At 42.9% G+C, this 21,878-nt stretch overlaps 1 protein-coding gene across 2 annotated transcripts in view; it reads right to left on the bottom strand.

Annotated features, from left to right (window-relative positions):
• nwd2 (NACHT and WD repeat domain containing 2) overlaps positions 1-21,878 on the bottom strand; it is a 57,797-nt gene that overhangs the window by 24,429 nt on the left and 11,490 nt on the right. For both annotated transcript variants that reach the window (XM_005751801.2, XM_005751800.1), the window contains exons 3-4: positions 18,731-18,819; positions 6,864-6,980 (exon numbers count right to left, since the gene is read on the bottom strand). In XM_005751801.2, the coding sequence (XP_005751858.1) occupies positions 6,864-6,980; positions 18,731-18,819 (206 nt within the window). The remainder of the gene's footprint in view (positions 1-6,863; positions 6,981-18,730; positions 18,820-21,878) is intronic.

Below are 21,878 nucleotides of genomic sequence, written 5' to 3'. Positions count from 1 at the left end.
AACATTAAACATGTTAACAACACAAAAGCCATATTAAACGCAGACTACTTTAGACCCGGAAGTAGGATTCGTCACGTCATCACTTAACGACCGGATAGTATGAGCAACAGGAGGGCGGAGCTTCTTTGCAACCTGTGAGTCTCTGTGTATTTAGGGTATTTACTTCCTTTGACATCAAACAGGCAACGAGTGAAGAAAACTGCCTCAAACTCAGCATCTAAAGCTGTCTGAAGGCTGAGCTTTGCACATGGGAGGTCTTCTTTAAATGAACACTGGAACAATATTTCAGTCCCACATGTTTTCCTGCTGCTCTAAGAAGCCCCTAAAATATATCCTAATTACTCCTGCATGAGTAATGCATTGTATAAAAAAACTGCAGCACCCATTTGAAATTCATGAGCCTTTCTGTGGCATGATTTTTTTTTAAGATTTGCAGCTGAGTGGGAACAAATGTGTTCAGGAGAGTAAGAAAATATATTCAGATGGACTAAAATAACAGTAGATGATCTGGATTTTGAGTTGAAGGTTAAGATAAAGAAATAAAAGGTCAAGAAATGTTCCCACCACTTGAAAAGCATTTGATTTTCTGAAGCTGTGAGGAGCAGCTTATCAGTGCAGTCAAGAGCTGGGTAGGTTTAATACCAGTATGCATCCTGACCCTCAGTACAAACACTCTGTGGCCAAAACTTGCTTAGAATAAGCGCGTCGGATGGATTTGCATAAACACTTCACACTGTCCAAGAAGCTACGCTTGAATCGGAGCAATCTTTCCACAAGCATGAAGACACAATTTCCAGTATCATTGAAGAAAAGAGGTCTGGGATATCGTATTAGTGCTTACATCATGTTAATTGAATGGAGGAGAAGCAGTGGGAAACAAACACGAGCTACAGTATCCTCAACTATCCTCTTACATCCAGTAAAGCTGCCGTGCGGGCAGCAGAGCCGGAACAGTTTGCTGATACGTGTCCTTGAGGCGATCGTCAAGTTTTAGTTTAGTTTAGTTTTTTGTAACGGGGGGAAATCTGAGACCACTGGAGAGCGAAGGACAAGAAAAGAAAAAGGAAAAGAAAAGAAAAAAAAGTCATGGCTCATTGTCATGCTTAATCTCCGGGTCAGTGACACCATCACCATGCCAACCCCTACCATCGCCATGGAGACCAGCTTTATTGCATCGACAGGTTAGAGAAAAGCCCCTCGTAGCCAGGTGTGTGTGTGTCTGTTTCACAGCCCCGCACTGCCACCTGTCTTGTGTTGAGTTGTGCATTTTGAGTGACGCTCGCTGCATGTGGCTGTTACTCATAAAGAAAGACTGACACATCCAATAACAAAGCTGGTTATATAACAGTCGAGCCTGTCTTATGAAGTGAGGCGACTCCAAATCTAGATGGTCGCACATTCTCGCCGTGCCTCTGGTGTTTCTCTCGCTAACACTTGCAGCGCTGTGACATGTTTCAGATCATCAAACACATTGTAAATACAAAATGCAGTTTTTTAAATCATGTCTTCCTTTTTTAAAAGAAAAAGAGATCCAAGCGTACCTGGCCATGTGTGGAAGTAACTGCCCGCCCTTGTTAAATCATGAATTAACTGTGATTAGCTGCATTTTTTTGACACACACAGGCCTGATTACTGCAAACCTGCTGAATCACCTCAACAAAGCCCGTGTGATGACGTGAAGCAGGCTGAAAGATCCCAAAAAGCAACATCACGCCACGATCTAAAGAAGCAGCTGAGAAACAAAGTCACTGACATCTATCAGTCTGTGTTATAAACAGGTGATGCTTGTGTGTGACAGGTGATGCAGCTTTGCTGACGTTACTTAAAGCTGATGGTGGGAGGGGCTAAGATGATAGAAAGGCAGGAAATGAGGAGGCATGTCATCCTAATTAAAAACAGCCTGCATGTGTGTGCTGCAGCTGGGACACCTGCACCTCATCATCTCATCAGTGAAAGCTGTGATGCCAGACCGAAGCTCTCAGCCCACCTTCATTTAAATGGAAATCAAACTACTGTTATGAAAGAGAAGAATTCCTGTAGAAGGAAAGCTCACACTGCTGTAGTAGTTTCTCTTTGTTTTCTTTATTTGCTTTGCAAATTATTTTATATAAGCAACATCATTGTTAGTTTGCTGAATTTTGATGTGTTTTGTTTTGTGTGAGTGTTCTCCAGTTCTTTACTTTTCTTATAGTAGGACAAGATTTTTTTTTATTAACAGATTTTTTATTTTCCAATTTTATTTTGCTGATTTACTGTCACTGAGACTTCTATTCAATTCAAACAGTTGCCTCAAGGTACTTTATAATATATAATAAAGACCTTACAATAATACAGAGAAAACCTCAACAATGAGACGACCTTCTTTGAGCCCCACAAGGGACATGGGAGAAAAAAAAATGAACATGAACTTTTGCAAGATAGTTTTAAGATTACTCTTTCTTACTCTAAGTAGCTGCCGCCATTGTTGGAAACTGGAATTGGCTGGGCCGCGCTATGAATTATGGGATAGGTTGGAGAACAAAGGATACACCCAATCCATCCATCAAATTCGGGGTTAATGACGGACGCATTTGGAGTGGCATTCGAATTGGAACAGCCTTTGTCGCCCGGCTGTGACGTAATCGACCTTCAAATGCGAAGGAGCAGCCTATTTTGCGAGATCTCGCAAAAGTAGCTCAGGAACTCGCAAAACTTTAGCGAGATCTCACAGAAGTTCATCTTTATTTTTTTTCTCCAATGTCCCTTGCGGGGCTCCGTACTTTGGCGATAGTGGGATCCTTTTAACAGGAAGAAACCTCCAGCAGAGCCAGGCTCAGGGAGGTTGGTTGGGGTTGTTCTATTTGGTTAACAATTAACTTGTAACTCCCACGTCCAACCATTTCAATATTACTGTAGGGTCTTCACCTTACAATGTAAAATACCTTGAGCCAATTATTCTTGTGTTTCACTACAGCACTAAAATTGAACTAAGCTGAAACTTGACTGCAGAACTCTGTAAGGTTGTGGCTTGATCTGCTGAAAACTTCACATAATGCCCAACCATGATCTATAACTTATATCATGCTTTTATTGGATGCTAGCAACAGAAACGTGTTAAACTTATGTAGCTCGAGAGAGGAACGGCTCGAGGCATCTGCACAGGAAACAATTCACTCATCGCTTTATTGCTGATGGTTCCCAGCTCTGATCGCCTTTACTGTGTTTAGCAAGGTGTTACATGTCAATCAAAGGTCTCATCTGTAATCACTTCAACTTTGCCAAGAAGGTGAGAGGATTGTCTGATTATCGAATGCACACGAGCTTGCAGGTAACTTTAGAGAAGAGAGAAGTAAGAGAACAAACGTGGATCTTTACCTTATAGTATAAAGCACCTTGAGGCAACCGTTGCTGTGATTTGAATGTGAACATGTGGCCATCTCAGTAGCACAATATTGCAGTAGTTTAGTTAGTGCATGCAATGGTGTCGTGGTTACTGCATTCACTGGGCACAGATCAGTCAGGAATGGCTTTAAAGCTGCCAAACAAACCATGCAGCGCTACCCGCTGTGGCGACCCCTTGTGGCGAGAGAGAAAATGAACGTTTTTGTTTCAGTTATTAGAAGCGAGATATGTTAGACAAGGTGTCAAAGCTGTGAGTTAGAATCTGAGTACAGCACAGCATGGAAGCATATGTAGAGAGCCATGTACGTACCAAACAAAGTGTAAAAGGTTTCCTGTTGTTTCACAGATCCTCTGTAGCAGCAAGAAACACACCTACACTACACGTCAATCCTTTCCCTCTGTTCCCTCTGTTCCCTCTGTAGTGTCTGCATGCAGGGAAAAAAAGTAGCTTTTCATAGTTTATTCCTTCATCTCTTTCCTTTCTTCTGGCCATCCCTCCTCTCTGGTCAATGCACTGGGCTCTGTGACAGTCATTGTGGGCTGCATACCCGGCAGACCTGTCTGTCTTTGAAGTCTCCTCTTACTGCCACGTGTTTGTGTATGTGTGTTAGCTGGGGTGACACTTGGACAGCCCCTGAGAAGGTCTGAAGATAACTGTGTCTGGAAACCACGAGAGACTGCGGCTGAGTTTGCAAGGATGTAAAATACAAAAACAAATAAGATAAATAAACGTAAAGGATGCAAAATGAGAAAACTGAATCCTCACACAGCCTCACATCCTTAAAACCTACGACCTACCTTGTTGTTGAAACAACAAGACCTTAAATTCTGTTGACATGCTCCCCATCCTCACATATATATCTAGGTCTATCGCCCTGTAAAAATAAACGGGACTCCAGAGACAGCTCAGACAACCCAGAACTGTCATAAATGAGGATCCAAGTCCCAGATCAAAGGGCCCGCCGCCGCCACTTTGAGCTCCCCAGTCCTGGAAACGGGGCCGCCATCCCGCCCGAACGGCCTGCGTGGCGACGACAGGGAGCCGCGCTGCAGGGAGCGCAGCAGCTGGCTTTGACAAGTCTGAATGGGACTTAATCCTGTGGAGGTGTTGCGGACTCCTCGGCATAAATACATTCACCACGGGGAGCGCAGGACTAGAATATTCTATTAAAGATTTAAGCAGCCAGATGGGGGAGGATGTGTGCATGCTTGTGTACGGGTGTGTGGAACAGTCTCGATCACCCAAAGTTAGAAAACACCCGAGGTGATTCTCAGTCTCCCTCAGGTCACTGTGCTCTGTTTGCAACGTCCTGTGAGGGTGTTTGTTTGTACGCTGGAAAGTAGGATAGAAGAAGAAAGGTGGATTGGAGACAGAACAAAGGGGTGTGTGTGTGTGTGTGTGCACCTGTGTCTACTTTCCCTGAGTGTGCAGTGTGGTGTTGCTCGGAGGTCAGTTGGGGTTAAATTGGTGAAATTGCAGCAGGGACAGAGAGCGGAGAGGCGACAGGAATGAATGAAATCAGTGCGGCGTGTTCAACACTACGACAAACACCGGGCAGCGGCACAAAGAGGAGGTTGTGCCACTTCCTTTTAAATCGCATGTGATCATTTTAGGCCAGTTTAGCCTGCTTGGGCTGACGCTATATCACAGAAACATTGGGAAATGCTGCGACAGAGTGCCGGGAGAAAAGATGTCGCAAGAAGTGCACTTCCATAGAAATCTTTGAGCTTGCAAACTGTTGCATATCCACTCAAAACGCTTACAATGGTTATTGCACTCATGCTTCAAGGTGCTACTCTCTGCAACCACTGCTAATACAGCACTTCATCCAAAAACTTGTGATGGAGTAAATGCTGTGGCATGGGCAAGCAGCACCACCAGTGGAACCAGGTCACTAGTGTTTATTGATGGTATATTTGGTATATTTGTGGATGTTCTTCAATGATCTCAACCAAACTTTTGAGTTATAGAAGACAAAACTGAAGGCAGAGACCTCCAGACAAGCAGCAACTGCAGGTGTCTGCAGTAAAGGCCTAGCAGAGCATCTCAAGGGAGGAAACAGCTTCTAGACTTCAGGCAATCACTGACTGGAAAACATTTTCAATCAAGTATTAAAACCAATCCTCAAGTTTAACCTAATCTGTCCAGTTACTTTTGAGCATCCGTATAAAAATGGCTGCAATTTTAACATTTTAACATGGTAGCCTGTGGAGGCTGATGTGCACTTAGTGGACTTTTGAGGAACTGCAACCCTTAACTGCAAAGGCTTCATTTTACAGCTCCAAACAAAAGCTTGACTCTGGTTTCTCACTTACTTCCTCAGCTGGGCTGAGGTCGGTTTACGTTCAAGGAAACTGATGAGTTAGGAGTCTCGATGCCATATTAAGAACTTTTAAATATACTGTATCCGTCCAGCGAATGAAATTTCCCCATGCGGCATTAGGTGTCTTGTTTTAATCAGCTGGAGGAAGTGCTCAAAATAAGTAGCCTCACTCCACTGGATACGAGGTACGATGAATCTGAGATGTAGTGAAATGTGTTTGTGACAGACGGCGATGACAACAGCTGAATTAGAATAGCAGTAGGCAGCAGTGCGTGGACGATAGGAGAAGAAGGAAATACAAAAGTCATTCCGAGGATGGGGATTATTCCCTCTAGAGACCAGCGCTCCTGCTACACCCATAATGCATTATGTCTCCCTGTGATCTCTCACCTCAATTTCAACCTCTAGAAATGGATCTGTTCCATTTGAATAATTCACCATCAATTTCTCTTCCTGTCGTCTTCCTCAGTGCAGTCCTGTCTCCATCCTTTCCTCCTTGGGCCTGGTTTTTTTTCCTTTTTATGTGCCCTAAAATTATCTAAAAAAAGATCACTGAACTGTCAAGCGTAAAGATGTATCACACCATTCTCTCTCCTTCCAGAGGTCTTCACATCTTTAAGCGCATCTTTAAGTTTGCATTGACTTTCCAGCGCTAATACAATCGCCATTTGTGGGCAATACTGTCATATCATTCATGCTGACAGGCGACAGAGCATTTTTGTTACTTTGGTGAGGTCGTTTTATTTTTGTTACTGTTCGAATGCTATTCTCTGAAAGGAGGATGGCCCCTTTAACAACTGTACACGCTGAACAACAGAAAAAAGGCGGCCCATGTATTGTCGTATTGTCCGCTGTCAAACAGAATAAACACACATTGATTGCACACACACTCCACACAAAAGCTGCACAAAAGGATTTCGAAGGTTCGTCAAAGTCTTTGTTTCAGCACAAAGACAGGTCTAAAAGTAAAATGTGATTTCACTCAAAGGAACGTGAGCCCAAAAACAGCCCAGTTTTAATCCCACATCAGAGGCAAGTAACAAAACGAATAACAGTCGCAGAAGGAAACGCTTTCTTCACAGAGTTTTGTACTTATCGTGTAAACACAAAGTCAACAGATCATTAAAAAGGATAAGCTACGCAGTGCACGATACTCACGACAAAGCACGGTCCAGCCGAGGTCTTCAGACATTCCTCCAGGAGTTTCATTCTGAGTCGCTGCAGCTCTGGACTGTCCCACTCCTCTGGATCGACCCCCCAGTACAGGTCCACCACCTGAACACGCAAACAAGCAATTCTCAGTTTTAATAAGACCAAAGACAAATTAGAGACATGCAGAATCATTATTGTTCTGGAAATTGTGCCTTGCAGCATCTTAATACTTTTTAATTCATTACCAGTTTAGGCAAAATATATTATTATTCCCATCTGCACTCATTTAAATTCGGTGCTACTTTTGGAGCTACAGTTAGCATGGCTCATGACTCAATAGCTTGTAGAACCACCTTCAGCTGCAATGATTTTATCAGTGTGTCACATGGTTGTGGAGGATTTTTAGCCCACTTTACAGCGCTGCGGCCTGAGTTCATTGAAATTGCATTTCAGTCACGCTGAGGTCTGGACTTTGACAGCAGTTTGATTCTTTTCTTTTTCAGCCATTCTGTTGCAGATTTGCTGTTGTGCTTGGGCTCGTTGTCCTGTTGCATGACCCAGTTTCAGCTCTAGCTGTGGGACAGCTGACCTCACATTTGACTCTAGAAAACACTGGTGTATGGAGGTGTATATGGTCAATTCAATGACTGCATAGTACGGAGTTCCTGTGGCTGCAGAACAAGCCCACTCCTCAGTAATATATTGTTGGTATACGGCGTTTATTCTGTAATGCTGTTCCTGGCTTTCGACAAATATGGCGCCGTGCATTACGGCCAAACGTCCTCACTTTAGTCTCGTCCGTTCTAAAGGACGTCGTTTCAGACGTCTTGTTGCTTGTTTAGATGCAAATGTGCAAACCTAAAATGTGCTGCCAAGTTCTTCTTGGGGTGTTTCACACCTGCAGAGTTTAGTCAGTTTGAATCAAAGTCAGGTTTGATTTCCCCTTTGTGAACGCAGTAATTACACCTGGGTGTGGACCAAAACAATCACACAAAGACTCTGTAGAGGGGGTGGTAGTGGCCCGGTACCGAGCTCTAGAGCAGTCTGTTTATGGTGTGAATTTGATTTGAGCCAACTACCAGGTGTATGCTGAAAATTTAAGCTAAACGCCTACCGTACACAGGTATGCTTCACTTTCTGGGATGCACCAGAGTACTATAGATGTGCAGAGTATACAAATCGTCAGTACGGGCCAGCAACTAACCATAAAATTAATGTAAATTCTCCCTGTATTTATTCTGTCACCCACAAACAAAAGAAACTAAACCAAAGCTACAACTTTACAAACGCATCAACATCATGAGTTCGACCAATGTAAACCAACTACAGGTGTGAAGACCATCCAACTGCCAAAATGTATGCTTTAATAAAGGTGCTCACAATTACTGATGATCAGTTAAGTGTATTTCTTAATTCCTATGGAAGCAGTAAGGGTGTAGTTTTTACAGAAAACCTTTCAGAAGAGAGCAGGACACAACAGCAACACTTATGATGCCACATCAAACAGAGTGGGTTGCAAAGCAGCTTGCAGTGGTAAACGAGCCATCAGCTGAGGCGGGCTGGCATTAAGCTCAGTCATCATTATCTAACATCCTATAGCTTACTTAAACTAATCTCATAATCAGTCTCCGTAAGAAAAGAATAAATAATTCACTGAAGCGTTCTCCTTTTCTTTTAAAAAAATAAAACTATGGATTTCGTGCTGTAGCTGGAGAATATTTGCAGATCCCAGAAAACTCTGTTTGGCAATAATTTAAAAACTTACAGAATGGCCAGTTTCTGTGGACACACTGAAGCATAATAAGCATAGCCGTATAAAACGGAGGAAATCATTTAACCAAAGTAGTAATGTATTCACGGAAAATTAAGGAAAACTGATGCCAAGTTTTGTCATTTCACAAAAGGGACCACGTATAACTAAACAAAGCAAAACGTCTCAAAAGGGGATCAGCGGGCTTAAAGTCTGCAAATCAGTTGAAGCAAAGCCAGTACTTTCTTTAAACACACACATACACACACCTGCTTGCTGTCAATGAAACCCACTACACCAGTCACACACACACTCATCCTCCCTCAACACATTTGTCACAAGTTTTGGCAGTTGAGACAAATCCAACTATAAACACGCCGCAGGGAGGATTTCTCAGTAGATGAGGGAAGGCTGAGGGAACGCCTGTAAAGATGTGAGTGTGTGTCTCCACCACGATGCTGCTGGTTCAGGGCTCACCAACTACCATCTTCCTGAAATCAGCCCGCTGGATTGGGCCTGACTTGTGAAGGCTCAAGAATAATGGATGGATGGATGGCTACACATGATGGCCTTTTACTACTTGGAGCTCACGTTTCAGCAGCCTTATTGTATGAGCATCATCCCATGATTCTTCCCTCTTCTGCTGCTCGTAACTAGCTGTTTTTCCAGACTGACTGCATGCTTGCTGAGCGTAAGAGGCAAAAGGAGGTTTTTCAGAGGGTTGAGATGAAGCCAAAGTGATACAGCATCGCTGCTGTCTTCCTTCATGCTCTGCTGCTCACCACACTTGCTAGTTCAAATGAGTTTAGCCTGGCACAATGACTGACACATCCGCAGCTTGGCAGAGAACAGCAGTGACTGGCAGGCCTATATAACTGGACAGCAAAGAAATTGAGAGTGTGGGACAGTCTGGGAGATATTCGCTTCTCCCATTATTGGTAAGAGCAGCAGGAGGGCTGGAGCTACGCCTCAGCTCATCTGCTTGATTGTTGTGCACCTGTGAGCAGCTGTATTACTGTGAAAGGCGACAGCTGTCAACAGCATATTTATTTCTTCCACAGCCTCAGGCAGGCAAATATTATCATTGGAAAACAAGCCAGTTGCTCTAACCACTCAAGTTTAAGATGCTATAACCAGAGAATATCTTCTTTTTTTGTTTTAGCTAGATGGTAAATAAACAGACTGTACATGAAAGACGGAAACTGCTTCCCATGTTGAAGCTAGTAGCCTTGAATATGCTTTCTATGTAATGGCCAGCAGGGGGCACATCTTCTGGTTAAAAAGAGAAATGTTTGCAAAGAAGTCTATAAACTCCAATGCTCTATTTTGTAAGTGATGGTCTTATTTAAATTAACAGACATAATAAAGGGGGTTTAAAAGTTAGCTAGTTTCCCCCTATGATTGTGCAGTGTTTGTTTAATTTGTAAGAGCTGCAAGAGTAACATCCCAGGGAAACCGAGTTAACGATAAAAACCCTGAAAACCATAAATTTCACACCCGAGCTTCAACTCTCGCAGCCCGGTACCAAACGACTCCGGGGTTTTGGGACAACCGGTATAAAACAAGGATGTAGTTTCTGGGTTGGAAATCTGAAGCCAACAAGGAAGTACCTTAAACCTGCATTATATCAGAGACCACCAGACTGCGATTGAGACCCAACCCTCTTCATCACAATACAATTCCTTAAAAAACGCTAACCACGAATGTCCAAGTCCATCTTTTAAAAACAGTTTATGACAAAAAGACAAATTAATTTGGCACCGCTTGCATAAACATAAATAACTGTGGCTTTCGTTAGAGAAAGACCCTTTACCTTTTCCTCAACTACCAGAAGACTATAAGTTGAAAGAAAAAAAAAAAAACTGGAAAAAAACTCCCTATCCCACTCGTTAGTGGGAACACATGATTAGCATCCGTCGAGTTGGCCTGTTGTGTAAAACTCATCATTTGGCATCATCAGTCACTGCGTATCAGTGCCACTAATCTACTTCCCATGGCCGTGTGCGGGGGACGGCAATCGTCCGCGTGTTGACAAAGACCGGAGGGAAGAGGAATGAAGTGAGATGAGCGCCCCTGATTACGATAGGTTCCTACTGGGCTTCAGCAGGTGATTGGGGAGGATGCACTGTAATTAAAAGCTAAATGACGACATTATTCATATCTGTTCACTGCGTGCATGTGCGTGGGGGAGGATATACTGATTAAATTTGCCCCGTCACCTGCCGCGCTTCACCGGAGTACAGAGGGGTGGGGAGAAACAACAAAAACAGTCAGGGGGAATGTCGATCCAAAACAGGCAAGGACACGTAAATGAAGTTAAGAGGGAAAGCAGTTGGCTGGGGGAATAGTTACGAAGGCTTATTGGGTTAGATGAAGAAAGCTTCCAGTGGGACTGGATTTGGCTGGAACCGTTTCACAGTTTTCTTGTGTCTTTTCGCCCTCCTTCTCGCTTTTTCTTTTATGCCAACTTTGTCTTTGCCGTTCCTCTCTCTGATAGCTTTCCCTCTCCCCACGCTTTCCCTAAACTAGAGTGGTGGGGGTGCCGTTGCTTACGTAAGAGATGGAGCAGCTTCTGCTAAGCAGCTTTCTAATGCCCTTGGAAGGCGTTTGCCCGTGGCGGGTCAAGAGCAGGAGAAGCCTTTTTTTTCCTGTTTTTTAATGTATTGAATGTCGGACTATTAGACTTTGGGATTATGCAGGAAAAGCAGGAAAAAAAGGGCCTGTAATCAAAAAGCCCCACCAACAGAAGCACTCTCAGGCTAAAAAAAAAAAACACGGGTAAAAATAGATACAGTTCTAACATGAATATATGTTAAGCTCTGTGCTGCAGGCAGTTTTATTAAGAATATGTAGTAAATCTCTAAGAATGTTTGATGAATACCGGCCCATTTTGGAAAGCTCAGGTTTAGCACCCAATGCATACCCAAATATACATTTCTTGCAGTGATTTAAACACAAAGTGGCCACCTAAGGGGCGATGGGGTTAAGCAGAGATTTTGACTTTTATGTTAGCTCTCTTAATGCCGTGGTTACTTTGTTATTTCAGCAATGATAAGAGGTTAAACTCTCGACTCTAAAGGCTAAAGCTGTCAATAATGAAGGCAGAGAGAAGATGACTTTGAGGAAAACCTGTCAAGCACTGACACACCGGGGTAATTTGGGCACAGTGTTTCAGATGTTGCAGCTCAGCCACCGAGAGCTGTCAAAAGTGTGAGGTAATAAGATCAGCAGCAGAAGAGGGAGTGGGCTTTTGGCAAAAATGGCTGGGGAAGATGTATATTTTATGGCAGAGGGTTCTGCACGGTGCACTCCGAGGATGCCAGTTTCCTCCAACAAAATCACATTTCTTCTTATTAAGAGGCTGTCGAACTCTGCGCTGGGACCAGTGTTCCTAATGCGAGATGAGGTTTGTTTGCTTAATGGCGTCCACAACAGATGGAAGTGCTTGAGAGCTAAATGAGAGCGGGCGCAGCTTGGGAAGCTCTTCAAACCAATAAGCAAAACCCAAAAGAAGGCCTGTTGACCAACGTGGGTGTACTGTGGAGTCGTAAACAAAGGATCCATTTATGCCAGCTGGCCTGCGCGCGCTGCTGTGAATGAGAATAAGTCTGCTTCTTGTAAGCTAAATACCTCCGTGCCTGAAGGCGGGGGGAGAGGAGAAGCAACGGATGTGACAGGATGAAACGCAGGAGGAACAGGATGAAAGCCAGGAGCTGGGTTGCAAAGCTGCTTGCAGAGGTGCAGCCGAATGCACCGATGTGCCTCCGTTTCTAAAACTTGTCTGAAAGTGTGCAGTTGCCTCTTCTGGGAGGTTCAAACTTGAACCACAAAGCAAAATATCTGAAATTAAATTATTATTCCTGCAGCTAATCTCGCCTTTGGGATTCCTCAGTCTTTATCCTTTTGATTGTGGAGTCAGGATACCTGGCTTGGGAACTAGTATGCTATGAGTGAGGACAAAGAATATGCTTCTCATGAATACTTCTCATCTTTTTTAGACGCCCCATGGCCCAATCAATGTGGAAATGTCTGCAGACGGCAAAGAAACAGTTATGCAAAACATAAGCAGTTTGAGATGAATTAAAGTGTTTCAGAGACTGTATATCCCGGGGCATACAAGCTGTTTTGCATTTTAACCACTCATAAACCTGACAGACTCGGCAAGTGTAAACACACCACTTGCGCTTGTGGGAACCAGTTGCTCTGAGTCTATTCATTTCTCTAATCGAGGAAACATTGCCCAAAGAACATCATCTGGGTAACATCGCTCTTTTAATTTATTTATTTTTTGCGCCTCTTAGTTAGGCTGGCCACCGGCTATAAGAAGGCTGAGGTGAGCTCAAACCTCCCGACGGTTAAGAGTGCAGGAGATTAAGCGTAGGTGTTGCTGGATGGCATTTGGAAAGCAAATGTGAGCAGCTTATATTTAGTGATTCGTGTAAATATGCAACGTCTTAATCATCATCACGCAAATATTAGAATAAGGTCTGTGCTTTTGTGATTACAGCCCACCCTCACTTATTTTTCTGTCCATCAAATTTCCCACAAACGCTCTCCTCTGAAGCATCTGACAGCAGCGAACATACAACCGTCGTGGCGGAGGTAGGGGTCCTCTGTTTGTGGAGTGAATAGTTCTCTATGTGACTGGAGCTGTGTTTTATATTTGATTCTGATTATCTTTGTTGGTTGTCGTATCGGTCCTGTGGGGGCTGTTTGTCGGTATGCTGACATGTTTCCGTTAGAGATTAAAGAGATGTGAACGGAGATGGCGGCCTGCTGCCCACGTGTGAAGGCACAAAATCTGGAAATATTGGCATCCAGGTAAACAGACGGAGAGTGATAAATAAACCAGAAGTCCTGCTATACTTATAGGCTTTTTGAATTGCTTTTTATTACCAGAGTTTCGGTGGGAAGACACGGAAGGAACGTGATTAAATGTCTCCCGGGAAATCGCTTCTGTCCAATTTTACCTGCGTTTTCCCGCAAACTCGTGCACGGAAGCGGATTAAAAAAAAACTTTTAAGCGTGTGACATATTTCGAGAGCACTACATCTTTTCCGAAGAAGCCAAATTGACAGCCCCACCCCTCGTTTTAGCATAATAGAATGCATGAATAGGCTTTTTAATCATCGCGGAACGTCGTCTCACCCCTCATCTCGTCTCTCGTCGTGCCGCTTGTGTTGGGAGATGTAAAAGCCGTCAGAGTGACAGCCGCTGAGCAGATTTGCGCAGCTGTGGCCAGAAAACTTTTATTGGAATTGCACTGGGTGAGTGTGTGTGTGTGTGTGTGTGTGTGTGTGTGTGTGTGTGTGTGAGAGACGGCCAGTAAGTTTGGCAACCACATTATTAACAGAACCGCTTCCACTGGCCTCGAGATTCAGTTTGACTTCAGTCTGTGGGAGGAAGCGATTGTATTGTTACATGATTTATGAGACTAACAAATGCAAGATGGGTTGGAAGTAAGCGGGCTGGGTATTTTAGAGCAGCACGAGATGAGAAATTGACAATAAAAACTGGACTAAGGACCAAATCTATAGGCTAATCAATGTGGTAGGAGGAACCGGTCGATAACGGCGAGGAGGACTCTCGCTTATGACCCCCGACAATAACACTGTGGTGTTTTCCCTTTTTCTTAAAAGGCCTTTGTGGAGATTTTGTGAGCCTCTAACATCAGATCCCCACTGAACCAATCCGAACTAAAGCAGAACACCGTAACCTTATGGAGGCAGGCTTGGACTGCTCAGCATTAATTTTGGTTTAGGCGTGTCTAATAAGCTGAAAAGCCATCAATGCTGGTTTGATCACCAGAAAAGCTTATTATTGTCAAGTGCTGCAAATGACCCGTCTTTTAAAATCAACTCTCTTAATATGTTAGAGTACTAAGTATATAGAAGTATATTTGTTAGCAGCAGACAACATATAAGCATGAGCAGCTTCACAAAAACTCACAAAAATATAAAACAAGGGGACATTAGAACTCTATTAAGATGCAAGTTACCAATATATTTATTATCCATCTATTTTGCTGGTGGACAGTATAAAGGATCGGTGTAGCACTGTGATGTCTTCCATTGGTTTGGGAGTGAAAAGTGTCCTCATATGGATGAAAGGGTGGAAAAGTAATTTATCAGCTAGTTTGGTTAAAAAGCTGCATTTATAAACTGCATGAATGCAAAGCTAAGGCTAGGTCCACACGAACACGGGTGTTTTTGTATAAACAGAGATTTTCCGTTTTAGCTTCTTTTTTTTTTTAATTTAAAAATGTGCACTTTTGAAAAAATATCTCCGTCCACATGTAAAGGCTAAAAACGAAATGTTGGCCAATCAGAAGTCTAGAAGCCTGGGATGGAAAGAGTAAACAGGGTTTTGTACCCTCACAAAACCTTAAGTAGTTCTGGAAAGTGTTTGTTTTTCTGGAAAGACAGATAATTTTGTGTTACTTTTCAAGTGCCTTCATGATTTCAAATGTTATTAACTGAAGACAGTATTTTAGTGTGGAATGAACAAAATGCACACAGCATACATAAATTGAATTTTCAAAAAACGTCAATTTTGTTAAAAACCGACGTCGGGATTTGGGTTGTGAGAGCTTCTGTGTTGAATGTTGAAGCCACGTCCGAAGTTCACTCTGACGCCTCTGTCTTTCTAAATGGAGGGACAGTGACGCGTAAGTGTGTAAAAACTGCTGATTAACCGCCATTGCAGAAATTTAACCCCTGTAAACAATAACATCGCGTGTAGCATGACATAAAAAAAACGGCGTGAGTAATTCTCCGTTTTCCTCGTCCACACCTAAACGCAAAAAGTTTTCGAAAATCTCCACCAAGCAAGGAGTCTTTAAAAATCTCCATGACCCAAAACGCCGTTTACGTGTGGACGGAGCCAGCCTCAAGTGGCCATTAAAGGAACTGCAGTTTTTGCTACTTCTTTGTTCTTTGCGTGCAAGCACAAGTCGTGCTCTGTTGTCACTCCGGCAGGTCATGCATCTCTCAATTTTTGTAACCTTGCTTGTTTGCTACTGTAGCTATTTTTTAAAATAGACAAGCTTGAGGCAAGACTGTGAACGAGTCCACCTGTACAGGCATTTATACGATGCCCATATGGCACCGAACTCCTGGTGGAAGATCTGCAACGGTGCTGGGAAAGATTTGAAAACGGACCAAAATGTCGTAACAGTGACTATAAATGGACGCGGCTGCGTGATGATGTCACATTGGTGCAAAAGCAACAAATGTGTTGAGCATAAATGGACCACAACCCTGGCAATTTATGTAAAAAAAGTGATCACACACACATACACATGGGAGATGAAAGAGAGAGAGAGAGAGCAGGAAACATTGGGAATAAAAATGGTTAAAAAGGGATCATGGCACCTCATCCCCCCGCTGCTGCTGAGCGTTGACTGAATGAGGACGCGGCCCTCGGCCCCTGGGCTGGATTTTCGTGCCCTATCCCCCACCGCATCTCCTCAAATCCATCCTCCATCAGGTTCTGGATAGAAACTGAGTCAACTGCTGAGGGACCTGGGAGAATTGGGTTTCGCCAACCTGGCATAGTACATGTGTGTCAGTGTGTGCCAGCGGAGAAACGAGGCGCGTGTGAAAGGGGAGGCGGGATTATGCATAAATTACAAATCAAAGCAAAAGAAAAGAGAAATGGAAAAAATGTCTTCGTCCTACAAAATCCTGTGTGTGGAAATCATGTATGGTTTCACACGTGAAAGACGTCCTCGCCACAACATCGTATCAACTAGTAAAAACCATGATCAGGCTCCAGTTTTATCCAAGGTGTTCTCACATGGTGTGGGTGAAGTTGAGGTGTGGGGGGTTTGGTTGAGGAGGAGGATGAGCAGCGTAAGTGAGTCATAGTATTAACTCCCAGGCCTTCTGCTTAATCATTTCAGCTCATGCTGCATCACAGCGAGCTGAATCACCAGACAGACACGTGGCCACGGGTACCGGAGCCAAAACGTCTCTGCAACACTTTGCTTCTTTTATCTCGTAATTCTCCGTCACGTCCAGTCATCTCAGAGATGCTTGTAATACTGGAAACTTGTGTAATTCATGTAAGGTTACTCAGCTTGCCGTAGGGTTAATTATACTGTATATTCAATGTAGGTTTTTCTCCCAATACTGTGCTGTGTACTTTGCTACAACAGTGTAATGAATTTGTCTGCGGTTGAGCACATATAATACAGAATTTGGGAGAAAAAGTGCTCCGATGAATTCAATAATCACAGAAGACTGTGAGCTAAATAACAGCTGATGTTTAAAACATACAAATTTCCTAAAGGCAAGGAGTCTTCATTCCATGTTTGGAAGAGGCTTGCTTCTAAATTAGCAGTCACGTATCGCAGCTGTGAGGCGTGTCTATGGTTCACTACAAACTGTGACATGGTCAAATGCCGTCTTTGCAAATAAATCAAATCAAGTTAAACAAATGTAGTGTAAATCAAGTAAATGCTGTAGTGCCATTTTTAGAGCATTTCAACTTGCTGTACATCACTACAACCTTTATATCTCAAATTGTATTAATGTGTATATAATAAGTCCATTGTAAATAAACAACTTAAAAAGACAATAAACCATAAAAATAATAAAAATCGGGTTTTTTTTTAAGTTGACATACATCCAACAGTTTTAGCTAACAAGCTAATATGCAACTAGCATGTTTTGCTAACAATTAAATGTTTTTTATCAATACTTGTAGCTAACATTTTTAATTACTGGCCATTTTAAGAAATAGTTCCCAATGTTGTATTCATACTGTTAGCTAGTTGTTTTACCTGTCAGAATATTTAGCTAAAGTTTTCACTTTATCTATACTGTAAGGCAAAAATACAAACAAACCTTATCAACAGCTTACATGCTACTAGCTAACAATTTTGAACATTAATCCCGCTTTAAGCTTGCTATTTCAGCTATTTCAATCATGTATGCGTTCCTCTTTACACCATATTACTTTCTTTTAGTTAAAATTCATGTGCAAACTTGTTCAGGGCCCCTGAATTCTTTATGTACTGTGGTCCATTCTGCTGCTCCCTTATTTCCCAAGGGTTCGCCACAGTGGATGGATCCACATATTTGATTTGGCACAGATTTCACACCAGATGCCCTCCCTGACGCATCCATCCCATTTATCCAGGCTCGGGACCGGCACCAGGAGTACACCAGCTTGCAAACCCCTGAGGCTGGGATTGTGCCTTCTCGTTCCCATGCAAGGCGAATGTTTTAACCGTTACACCATGGAGCCACTGAATTCTTAATGTACTATGGGTTTTTAATCGTAGGCCACATTTAATATCCATTTCTCTGGTCATTTTAAGTTTTATGATTAGAAATGATAAAATTTAAAACAAATGATAATTCATTATGGAGCCACGTGGTAGTTTGCTTCCATAACCCCACTGACAATGAGAACATTAAAAGAGGATCTGGAAGTACCACAGTCACTGAAATATGAACGATACCCAAGTGTCTGAGCAACTCTTATGCATACAGGGGGAGATAACCTGAACACATATGTACCAAGATTTTCAGATGGTTTGTGCTTGGAGCTGTTTTGATCCAAACATTCCTGGCGTGAAATGAGAATTAGCTACCGAAACCCCGCTGATTACCGTTCTCTAAAACAATTCATGGGTCATAAGCCCCCTCATCGGAAACAAATCTCCACAAATCCTTCCAGGAACAATCTGAGGCAGCCCACCTGGATTTGTTAAGCAAACAAAACTCTGATAGGGATCTTTCTGTGAACACTGATGCTAATTTGCAATGCAAATGATCTCGATCAGTGGACACCGCAGGGAGAATGCAGCCGTCCTCTGACAACAACAAAGGGAAAGCCCTTGCATCATGCTGCCTTATCCATAGCTAGATTTGTGCCAGCCTTCACCGATGGAAACCTTATCTCTGCTGGCCTTCTGTCCGCTTAAAGGGACGGGCGCCTCTGCTAGCAGCTCCGGGGTTCCCTCCGGGCACCTTAAAGCTGTGTAAGCTATGATGTAAATATGAAAGCACTAATGCTCTGGAAGTCACAAGAATCTGCAGCTGTTAGAAGGTGAAACGTAAAAAGAATAAATCAACGTTAGAAAGAAAGAGAAAGGAGAAAGCAGCCATTTTACCTGGAATTCAATTCCATAATTCTCCCTGCAGAAGTCTCGTAGTTTGGGATAGACGTGCTCCTTCAGCGCGTTCCTCTCCGCCTCTGTGTCTAAAAATAGAAAAATGGATAAAACATTAAGAGGTGCACATTAAACCGTTTTTACTCGCAATCTAATGAGCTCCACGCCTGCGAAACGCCAGTGAAAATAATAATTTATTGTTGGGGATTTTTCCAGAAAACCATCACTTATTTCTCAAATGCATCCAAAAAAATTAGCCATTAATAATTACTATAATCTGCTTAATAACAATTCATATTTCTGCAAATCTGCCTCCACGCTGCCACAGTTTAGAATAGAGTTACGTATTTAACGTTAATTGAATCCGGCTGTTACTTTTCTTATTCAACAAGTCGTCCTGCGAGCTGAGGGTCATGTATGTTTTTAAATTCCCTCTTTTATTCATCCAGGAGTTCAGAATCCCTAACAAGGAACAATTTTGCAATCACGTTATCTGCTTCTGTTTGATGCCAACCAAGGGTCACCAAGGTCACAAGTTTTGCGACTGTCCTTTACACAGCTGACAAAATGCTTTCACAGACGTAAGGATTCAGCAGCTTTCAAAGTACTCAAAAATCTATATATTAGGTGTCGCTTTAGCAATTTAGCATCTGAGTCTGAAAATTGAAGCTAATCCATTTAAGATCCTTAAACCCGACACGTAACATATTACGCTATGTGACAAATTTTCGGGATGTTACGCTTTCAGCCATCCAAACGTTGGGAAAAAGGAGGAAACATGAGAACCGTTTGGACTCAATCTGCACGTGTACATGTATTTTACTTTAATTGCTTTGGAAAACACTACCTAACACCTTTCAGGTCATGGTTAGGGTTAGGGCTGGAATACACGGCACGCGTATCATAGGGACGCGGTTACCTTTCGCCTTCCCATGGGACGCCTCGCGACGTGACAAATTGTCAGCATGTTACGCGTCGGGAGTGAGAACGCTCTGCTAAACCGCCGCTTTTTCCTACGGCCAGCAGGGGGCGACTGCTCTGCTTACACAAACAAGTCAGTCAATATAAGTCTGACAAAAAAGAGTTTTCATTTGATGTTTGAGCTGAGTAAACATTTTCCTTCATATTTTGAAGTCTTTACTCAAACATGATGTTCATGCTATGTTCACATTTAGAGGAAACAGTAAGAGTTTTCTCTGGGGCGTGGTCACCTAGTCAACAACAAGCAGCTAACGTACACGGGTTCATCGTATCCTTAAAATCAGCCAGATTCCCTCCTGATCTTATGTCCATCTTTTATATACAGTCTATGCAACACGCATATGCAGGGCTTAACAAATTTATTAGACCAGCTGTCATAATCTCTCATAAACTAAGAAAAAAACCAAACGTGTTTAAATTGATAAGAAGAATTGTTCTTTAGCATTAAAGACATCATTTAATTTACAGAGCTTGTGCATACTGCTGGATTAATCATTACAGAAACAAAAGATGATTTCAGTTATTTCCAGTACTGTTAATTTCAGGCAGCTGTTGTATAAACCTCACACTGGGACTGATAGTTTCACCTGTCAGCTCAAATTCAGCCAGTGTGTCAATGTGTATGTAACTCTCAAATGTGTACCTCACCTTTCTTTTGTTTTTACACCTATAAAAACATGATTAGCTAGAAGAGCCGGCAGTGTTCACACTCTTGAAGAATGTGGGATTATCCAGAATTACACAGGCAGTGATCATATTGGACAGTCAGTGTCACAGAGCGAGTGCCCAACGGCTTGTTTTTGTGTCCCACTTTCTTTCCTCCTCTCCCCTCTTTTTCACTATCTACCAAATGGTTACTGTAATTCATTTGGACAGGCCCGGCCTCTTTCTCCCTCTCTTTATCTGAAGGGTGTGGACGGATAGTTAAAAACAGAATATGCCCAACAGAGAGGCCCTGTGTGACCGAGTAGCCGGCTCGAACACGCGCGCACATGCGGGCACGCGCGCACACACGGCGGGTAAACAGCCCTTCAGCTGCTAACTGTGTCATATGCAGCACGAGTAGAGGAGCCCACAAATTTAGTCTGACGTATCTATCTCTCATCTATCTTTAGTAAGGCTTCGGGCCGTGACCGTACATGTATCTGCCCACAGCTAACCCAGCAAAATGTCAGCTCGAAAAACCGAACGGCTGTAATCGTATGCAAATTAAATAAATGGCAGTTGCTGCATCAAAGGAGCGCTCATCTCATTCCATCAGCGATACGTTTGACAACAATAAACGTGTAATAGTTTACAGTGACACGGATTGGGGGGGGTCACAGCAGAGGGAAAACAGCAGAATTTGAGGATTTTGGCCTGTCGTGTGCTCGGGACGACGCAGAAGTCCAATCCAAATCTGCATCTCGCTCGACCTGACAGACTAAACTGTGTTGTTGTTTGTTTTTGTGCTGATAACAGTGAGATGCCTTCCTCTCCCCCTCCTCCTCTCTTTCTTTCTTTTTATTTATTTTTTTTGTGGGATGATGATGAGTTATGGCAGCCTGATGTATGTGTGTGTCTGCGCTCCCACATGCAAAGGGACAAAGACTAGATCCTTCACTCGCCCGCGTTCTCGCTCCGTGTGTGCTTGTGTGTGTGTCCCTCCCTACAATTTTCCAATCTGCTCATTTCAATAGCACCGACCAATCTATCTTTCCTTTCACATATGTCCTGTCAACTTGCTTTATTTTCCTCTCCCTTGTCCTTTTGGGTAACGAATGGGCAGTCAGTTGAACAGAGAAAAGCAGCCAAATGTCCCCGACGCTTTCCCTGCTCTTTTTTTATCATTTCTTTCATCTTGACTTATTTTAAGCATTACAAAAAAAATAGAAAATAACAGGAATATCCATCAGAAGTCCAAAATGATGGCGTCAAATTGCTTGTTTTGTCCAAACAACCGTCAAACGCCCAACTGGCTTGATTGAAAAATGATACAAAAGCCACACTTTGGAAAGCTGCAACGCTCGGTATTAAAATCTCCACATTTCCCTCTATACAGGGAGTGCAGAATTATTAGGCAAATGAGTATTTTGTCCACATCATCCTCTTCATGCATGTTGTCTTACTCCAAGCTGTATAGGCTTGAAAGCCTACTACCAATTAAGCATATTAGGTGATGTGCATC

The sequence above is a fragment of the Pundamilia nyererei genome, unplaced genomic scaffold (genome assembly GCF_000239375.1).
Source record: "Pundamilia nyererei isolate P.nyererei 1_Seehausen unplaced genomic scaffold, PunNye1.0 scaffold00327, whole genome shotgun sequence".
NCBI classification, from domain to species: domain Eukaryota; kingdom Metazoa; phylum Chordata; class Actinopteri; order Cichliformes; family Cichlidae; genus Pundamilia; species Pundamilia nyererei.
The sequence above is the reverse complement of the archived record's forward strand: the minus strand, read 5'-3'. Positions and strand labels throughout refer to the sequence as shown.